We start from the raw sequence: 9,051 nt of genomic DNA, 5'->3' as shown, positions 1-9,051 counted from the left end.
AGGTCACATGTTCAGTTCTAAGAAGAACTCAGCGTATGGACCATAATTGCCATGGACAAAGTGCAGGGAATTAGCTCTGTTAAATTGTTTTAATTCAAGCTCTGCACCTGCTGTAATCTGCTCTCTCTAATGCTGTCCCCTAATTGATCTTGCAGCACAGCACTGGACAAACCGGTGCCTGCTACTTTCTTGGGAGTGCTGCAGAGTACAGAGCACTGCACCATATGCACAGTACTAACTGCCAGGCCTTTCAGCTAACCTGCAAGAAACTGCATTCTGCCCAATAATTGAGTTCTACTTATGGCTTAACCTTCACAGCTGGGCATGGGACAGCATCAGTGTTCCAGATGAGAGGCAGGAAGCTTAAGGGAACAAGGTAGTCAAAATCAGCTTTTCCCAAGAGAGTCAATAAAATGCTTTCAGCAAAGTTGTGTGTATACTTTGCAATGGCCACTGATAAGGATTCTGGTGAATTTCAAATGGGGTAAATTATTAGAGGACAGTGTTTCGCACAAAGTTTGAACATGATTGGTTTATTTTAACAAAAATGTTGCTGCCTCTAGCTGAATAGGACCACCACATAAGCACTTTTCAGATGTGCTAAGAACAAAGTATATATACATGGAGCCCATCAATGGGCTAATTCCAGCCCTGGCACACAGCATGAAAGAATTTGTGTTTTTAATGGGAAAAAGGTCTTCTCCTTCCCCTACTGCTCTCTGTGTGTGAGCATCAGAGTTGCCCTACTGTCAGTGATTAATAAAAATTGCATGTTTGCAAAAGTACATTTCGTGTCAGTAAAAAAAAAAAAAAACAACCAACCCAAAAACATGAGAGACAGGGCCCCATCTCCAGTGCTATGTGCTCAGGCTACGTGAGGCCACAGCACTCAGGGGCATTAAGAACTACACCTCTGTGCATCAAGGGGTGAATCTTGGCCTACTAGTCCAGCTGTTCACAAAATGGTGATAGTAAAATGTTAGCAAAACTTGAACTGTCAGTTAAACAAACAGCTGTCATAAGTTGGCAACCTGGCAGTTGTAAAGAAACCATTTGAAACAAAACTCCAAAATATGACAGTTTATTTCAGGTTCTGAGGGAAAATAGCAAATCAGTACAGCATAGCTTTCAGTTTCACAAACACTCCGTTTGGAAAACTGATTTCCACTGCAGCCTGGCACTTAGTGGGAATCACTTATCTTTTTTTTCAAAGTTGGCGTCTTAGGTTTTTCTGCATGCATAGCTCCAAAGAACATACCAAAACTTTGGACACTTTAGCCTTATCTTGTCAGTCTGTGACCTACTTTAATGTACTAACAAATCATTATATAAAGACATTTCATCATAAATAATATCTCGCTAAAGTTATTTGAATTACATTGAAAATACAATAATTCACAGACATATTTGTAAACCAACAATAAGTTACAAAAACAAACAATCCCCAATCCCATACAAATAGGTGTAAAGAATTAATATTTAAAAGGAGACATTGTGTTTCACTGGATTAACCATCTTATACATTTTTAAATCATTTGCCATGGAATTGCTATTTTGATAGGGGATTTGCCAACTGAATGCGCAAATCGATCTGCAAGGTCTTATATAATTAGTTACAATGCTGCTTTTGGTCTTGCATAAAAACTGTAGGGTTTATTTAATTTTTCCAACAGTGAACTAGATGGAATTTCCAAGGCTGTGTGATATTTTCTGCTCTAACTAGGTTTCAGAAAGATGAAATAAATAAGAAAAGCAATCACCTGGGTTTTAGCCGGCAACCATAGACTTATGTGAACTGGGGCATGACAACTCAAGCAATGATTTTATACAGGGCTTCAATCACTAGTATAGCAATTGAGCATCATGAGTCTAGTCAGTAGGTGTTGCTTTTGAACAACTGTTGGAACACTCTCTTCTCCTGATATTTGTGAATGGTTATCAAGTCTGATTTAACAAAAATGTCTTTAAATTTGATCCCCTGAATTATCAGGCTTCCAAAAGAATGTAGACTATTGTTACAGAATGATAAATTAAAACAAATCTATTATTTTCCACTACATATATGCACCCTCAGTGTCTCATATACTGCCCTATTCTAGAAATATTCTTTAAAATGGTGCATGTCATAATGTTAGTGTAGCAAGAGGTAATATTTACTAGACTCAAACCTTGTTTTTAGAACCAACGAACACAACAATAATAATATATAATACGTTAGATTGGAATTTTTCAAATTATGATAGTCAGTACCGATTCACAGTTCTATAATGATTTTTTCATAATTGTAATTTCATATAAGTGATCAAGTGACTCTCATACCTGCAGGAGATTTCTCCCGGACCGCGACAAAGTAACACTCACGTTCGCGAGGCTAAACCAAAGTGTAACCGAAGACACTCTGGCACACAAATACAGTCAGAGGAGTTCCTGAAGCAGCACAGGACGCGAAACATGCACCTTGAACTGCACTCTGAACTGTACTCTGAATTCTCCTGGAAGGGTTGCACCCTCCATGAACAGTGATCCCCGAAAGGGAAGTATTTCTGCCTTAAACATTTTATTTAAAAGAAAATTAAACAAACAAAAAGTAAAAAATCAAAAAGCATATGGGTGAAGTAGCGACCAATGATTAAAGATGATCCCTAATGCGGCTTGAGAGCAGATATGCCAAAAAGTTCGCGGGATGGTATGAGAGTCACTTGATCACTTGTATGAAATTACAATTATGAAAAAATCATTATAGAACTGTGAATCAGCACTGACTATCATAATTTGAAAAATTCCAATAATCTAACATATTATATATTATTAGTGTAGCAAGAGGTGACACAAAAAGTGCTAACATTTGATCTTAGCGTAGACAGATGTCACAAATTACTGCCACCACCAAATTTAAGTCACGATTGAAAATCTAAGCAGCTTTTTCTTTGCATTTCCTCTAGCTGCTGGATTTAATTTTTTTTTTTTTTAATCCCCATCTGCTCTTGCTGCTCAGTGTCAGGCATCCAAATCTGAAGAGCGGGTCAGACACCATAAACTTTAACTTGCAGGCCAACAGGGTTTCTCCCTATTCTACCCCTTCCATGTCCTCTGTCAGGACTGGCTATCCCAGTAACACTCCTCAGCCCCTTTGGAGCCTGGCTATGTGCACACTGTACTGACTAGGAGGTGTTACTGCATAGCAATATAGTCAAGGCACCCTCTGCGGTGGGCAATGTGGATGCTGCTTCCACCACATCCTCAGCCCTGATTAGCCCAAGAATCAGGAGCCGGGTCCAGAAATGAATATCTTCTAAAGCAGGCACACTCAGCACTACTACTGAATCAAGCCAGCCCAAAGAGTTTAAGTAATAAGACATGACAGGTGTACCCCAGCATACTTTCAGTGTACTCTAAGGAACAAGATATTTTGTTATTGTTTCAACTGCCACTACAACATATACCCTTAAGTGTCTTATCACAAATAAAAAATATATTTAGAAGGTCATTTACAGTGTTTGGCTCAAATCTGTATTATTTTATATTGGGATATCTAAGGAGAAGGAGATACCTTCTTCAATCACAGGGCAGAGATTCTTTGCACTATTTCTGCATTTTCTGCAATAAAAAAAAAGTATTAAACCAAGGCACCATGGGGATAGTGAAATTTTGTCTATGAGAACAGAAAACAGTATGCATCTTACTTAATAAACAAACAAAAGTCTGAAAATAATGTGTTTGTTACATGCACCTTTTTTCTTTTTAGTTACAGTGGATCCTGTATCAAAAGTGTGTAATTTTCCTTTGATTGTTTTCTTTCATGGCTTATGCACAAATTAGTACTCATGAATACATCTAGAATGATTTATAAATTAAACATGCTATATTAAGTGGGAATTACTGCAAATGAACACTATCGCTAACCATATTACAGTGATTTTGGAAACTGCATAAAAAAAAAACCTTCTGACATTTTATTGTGTATGGAAATGCTGGGAACCTGGATTTTAACGCTATTGCAGGCATGAAATTCCTGCAGGGACATCAGCAGCAGCCCCATTTCAGATTGTGGCAGAACTACAAAAAAAAACCAAAAACCCCTCTTAAAACTATGCTGTTTCCAAGCTTTCAACTTCCTCAGATAATGATTACAGGGTTCACTTATAGTGACATTCTAAATAATTTAAAAAAAAAAAAAAATCCACAGGTCATCAGCAAGAAGCAATTTCTGTTACCTGGAAAAAGGGGTATATACAATTTGGGGGGGATTACAATACTAGTGAAATTTCATATAAGCCAGAAAATCAGTCATGATTTTATGTATGTAACCATTTCCGTTATGGCAAATGAAAATAATTGACTTGTAAAGAGATAGTCTATTAAAATACTTCATTCCGGTAACACTGCATATAGTGCTGTTTATCTTAAACTGTCTAAGATTAAAGGCACAGACCTATTAAAAATACTTCAAGATTATGTAAAATGTACACATGCAGATAGCAAATGCACACAAACCCAAAATACAATATGGCTTCAGAGATGTCCATTAGGGCTGGGACATTTCCATTTATTTCCTTTATTTATTTTTAAACTTTTAGGATAATATGAAATGGCCAGTTCTAAAATAAAGAGAGCACATGTGTTTTTAAAATACCGAGCAAATTACAAGAACATGCAGCATACCTCAGACCCTAAAACATGAATTTTAAGGTCTTCATTTCTCCCCAGAATAAACACTCATAACTGTCATTACATATTTATTTTTTAGGCTGTTATAAGGATGAGACAGTTTGAAATACCATCTCTTTAAAGGCAGAGGACTGAAAGCTAAGTTTCAGACACTGGTTTCAAGCATTAGTTATTAGGAAAGATAAAGTAACTATCTCATTTTTAATTCTTTGTGACCAATATATTACACGAGTCCTTTTTATATTCCATTTGTAAACGTTACGTGAAAGAACGTTAAACATCTAACACTGAGTTTTAAAACAAACATTTCGTGCAAGTCTCACCCTAAGTGTAAAGGCTCATCTTCTATTTGTTTACCTTAATTTAGGGATATTGTATTTAAAAATTACCTGAGGAGCACAGAAAAAGTTTTGTGATCTTTTACAGGTATACATAGTATTAGTTATATATTAAACTATACAGACTAGAAACATATATGAAAGAAACAGTCTTTTGGTATGCCACAAAGGCAAATATAAGAGTGGACTTAAACAATGATATAAAGTTAGAATTTTCTAATGGTAAACTATATAATTTAATTATTGCAAAATCATGACCCAGCATCTGTATTAGTTAAGCCAGAAAACTGCTAACACTGTACTGCAATATTTCTCAACTCTCTCTTGGAGGCAATACCTAGCCAGTCGGATTTTTCCGGATTACCATAATACATATGTATGAGATAGATTTGCATATAAAATCTCCCCCAATCATAATCATTATGGATATCCTGAAAACCCAACTGGTTTAGTGTGCCTCCAAAAGAGGGTTGAGGAACACTGCTGTATTGGTGTATTGTAAAATTCACTTCTTATGGAAGATATTAAATTGTTGCTCATATGATAACAAATGAGAATGTCAAGCTTCATTTTCAATTTAGTTACAGCACCAAATGTGCTTGGTTCATTGAGGGTGGAATTTCTGCATACACACAAAGCACACCCTCCCCTGGGATAAGCATGCAAAAAAAAGAAAAAAAGAAACACACATTTGAACAAGCTGCATGCTAAAAATGTGTTTCACTAGCATTTTGCCATCTGTTTACCTCACGACTGTACTAGGCGGAACCAGAAATGTAAGCTGTCAGCCATTCACATTTATTTTGTGATTGCATAGTGAGGGGCTGTGGCATCTAATGATTCAGAGTAAGCAGCTCTATTGATGACAACTACAAATCCATAGTAAGAGGAGGACTATTTTTTGATTTTGGGCACTTTAGGGCTTTCCTGTTGGCATAATATAGAATAAATTACAACAAATCTAGCAATACACTATCAACCTGTTTAAAAATATTAGTCTGCTGGAAAGCAAAGTGGTTTATTTTTTTTAAACCAATTCCAGTACTATCCCAAACCTCTAAATACAGCCAGCAGTAAGCAGGTCTGTAGTATACATTGAAGGGTGAGGAACAAAGTGAGCATTGCACTCGCAGAGGACAAATCAAAATAGCTAAAATTGGGCCAATACAGATGACCTTAGTTCAATAAACCAAAATGAAGCACTTTATAAAATATCAGAAATTAACAATGGTACAATATTATACATTTGGCTGTATCTTTTATACTGTAGATAGATGCAAATGACACCACTGCGCCTATGATAGCATATGTACTTGAAAGACTATTTCCATTCTTTCATAAGGCCTTTGAGAAAATAACTGTTTCCATTTAACAGCCTAAAATTTGTATGATATTTTCTTCAAAAAAATTACTGTTCTTTACATATAAAACTATTTTGGTAACAAGATGTCCTCTGAAATTGCTGCTTTGGTGCTTGGCACCAGGATTATTAATGTGGTATTATACCTAAAACACTTCCATGTGTGTACCTGCATTTTGGAGCAGAAAACACACAATTAGGTACCTTTAGAAAAAAATACTTAAAGAGCATACACAGTCAAGCTGTTTAATGTTGTCTGGTTTACTTCATTCTGTATCTCATTCCTCTTCAACCATCTGTGTACTTCTGTGTCACACTCTCAGCAGGAAGTCGACTCACCCAAAATATCACAGCTAGTGAAATTTGAAAGGAATGAAAGTCCGACATTTCGTTTCATTGCTCAATGGCAAACAACACTCCGACATTTCAGTCTTCTTCTACCTTCCCACCCACTAAAAAGCAATCCCCTAGCACCTTTGGCTGCTGGATGCAGATTCCCTTCTAGGTGCACTTTCAAAATCTGAATTCTCTCAGTCTCTGAAGACAGTAATGTGTCGATGGCATGGAAAGAATCAGCTGAACTGTCCTTTTTCCTACACGGTAACATCCATATCCAAGTAGTCCAAGAAATGATGCTTTGACAGCGAGTTTGACAATCCTACTGGAAGTAGATGGAGGAGGCACACTGAAAGAAAAAGGAAGCACGTTATTAGTCAAAATGCCAATTCATAAGAACATTTTAAAAAGTTATGGGATAAGAGGCAATGTCCGTTTTTGGGATTGCAAACTGGCTAAAAGATCAGAAAACAGAGAAAGGATTAAATGGTCAGTGGAGAAAGTTAAACAATGGAGTGCCTCAGGGATCTGTACTTTGGTGATGATCTGGAAAGGGGAACATTGCGTGAGGTGATCAAATTTGCAGATGACAATTTTTCAGAGTTGTTAAATAACAAGTGGATTGTGATAAACTACAGGAGGACCTTTTGAGACTGGAAGACTGGGCATCCAAATGGCAGATGAAATTTAACGTGGACAAATGCAAAGTGATGCATACAGGGAAAAGTAGCATACATTGTAGTTTCATAATGTTAGGTTCCGTATTAGGAGTTACCACCCAGGAAAAGATCTGGGTGTCATAGTGGACAATACATTAAAATAATTGGCTCAGTGTGCTGCAGCAGTCAAAAGCAAATACAATGTTAAGAATTATTAGAAAAGAAATGGTGAATGGAATGGAGAATGTCATAGTCAAGTTTACTTAGGGATTAGCCACTGCTATTGGTTGCATCAGTGGCATGGGATCTTCTTAGTGTTTGGGTAATTGCCAGGTTCTTGTGGCCTGGTTTGGCCTCTGTTGGAAACAGGATGCTGGGCTTGATGGACCCTTGGTCTGACCCAGCATGGCAATTTCTTATGTTCTTATCAGAAGTACAATGCAGTAAAACTGAAATTGAGGTCCCATTACCCTAACTACAAATTGTTAGTTTTTTTTTCTTCTGTTGGGAAGAGAGCTCTCCCTACAGCAAGATGGAGGAGAGCAGGGGAGGAGTCCACTGGAAGCTGAGATGCCTGCAGCCTTTTGGTTAGGGATTTGAATCTGTAAAAGGTACACTTAGGAATTACGGTAGGTTATGTATGATCCTAGGGAAATGGGCTAGCTTATAGCTAACTGTCATGTCCCTTACTGGAGTTTCAGAGAAGGAACAGAAAACCTTTTAAAGTGTGAATTGAACATAATGTCTGGAATAAACAAACAGCTGCCTCTGAATAGTGTGTTCCAGAAGTCTGTCAGCAAGTTGTGCAATTTATTAAAGAATAATTTGTTAAAAAATAATTTATTGCGGAATGGGGTAAGTTTCATATATTTTGATGCATGCCTCCGCGGCCTTGCTTCAATTTTTGTATTATAATCATCAACTTACCACCCTCCCACCCGCTTTTTTATTCAACTTTTTTTAAATGTTTAAAAAGGTGATTATGTGTGAATCAATCAATCCTCTTAACCATGTCCTACCTAAAAGACACGATACAATTTTTGAAAGAAATTAAAGATATCCGGCTCGAACACGATGAATATTGGCTAGTAACCATGGATATTCAATCCTTGTATATGCAGATCCCGCAGCATCAAGCTATTCAAGCGGTCATGACTCGGCTGGTAAAAGAAAAAGGCAAACATCGGATACAGATACATTTTTTACAGCAGCTCCTTGAATTAGTGCTTACTAACAACTATTTTCGATTTGGAGATAAGTTTTATCACCAATCGCATGGTATAGCCATGGGGTCTTCATTAGCCCCTTCGGTGGCTAACATTTACGTTGCACATTTTGAAGAATAGCACATCTACACTTCCCAGTGGTGGCCCAAAATTAAATATTGGCGTCGGTATATAGACGACGTCTTCCTAATATGGATATCAACAAAAAACGAATTGGAAGGATTTCTACAGTGGATTAATACTGTTGATATTAATCTTCAGTTTACTGCAGTCAGTGACCAAAAGCAAATAGCCTACCTTGATGTAGAAATACAAAAAACGGGGCATAAGCTGGAAACTACTGTACATCATAAAAGCACTGAAAGGAACACTTTGTTAAAATATCACAGCCACCATGCTCTATCGTTGAAGCAGGGATTACCAGCAAGCCAATTCTTTAGATATAAAAGAATGTTCCACCAAGG

At 37.1% G+C, this 9,051-nt stretch overlaps 1 protein-coding gene across 1 annotated transcript in view; it reads right to left on the bottom strand.

Annotated features, from left to right (window-relative positions):
• Positions 1 to 1,065: 1,065 nt before the first annotated feature.
• The window catches only part of TRABD (TraB domain containing), a 60,407-nt gene continuing 52,421 nt past the window's right edge, over positions 1,066 to 9,051 (bottom strand). Inside the window, 1 exon segment of the mRNA XM_029615817.1 lies at positions 1,066 to 7,051. Coding sequence (XP_029471677.1) covers positions 6,880 to 7,051 — 172 coding nt within the window. The 3' untranslated portion in view covers positions 1,066 to 6,879.

Source organism: Rhinatrema bivittatum, chromosome 9 (genome assembly GCF_901001135.1).
Source record: "Rhinatrema bivittatum chromosome 9, aRhiBiv1.1, whole genome shotgun sequence".
NCBI classification, from domain to species: domain Eukaryota; kingdom Metazoa; phylum Chordata; class Amphibia; order Gymnophiona; family Rhinatrematidae; genus Rhinatrema; species Rhinatrema bivittatum.
This window is presented reverse-complemented; position numbering and strand designations above follow the sequence as displayed.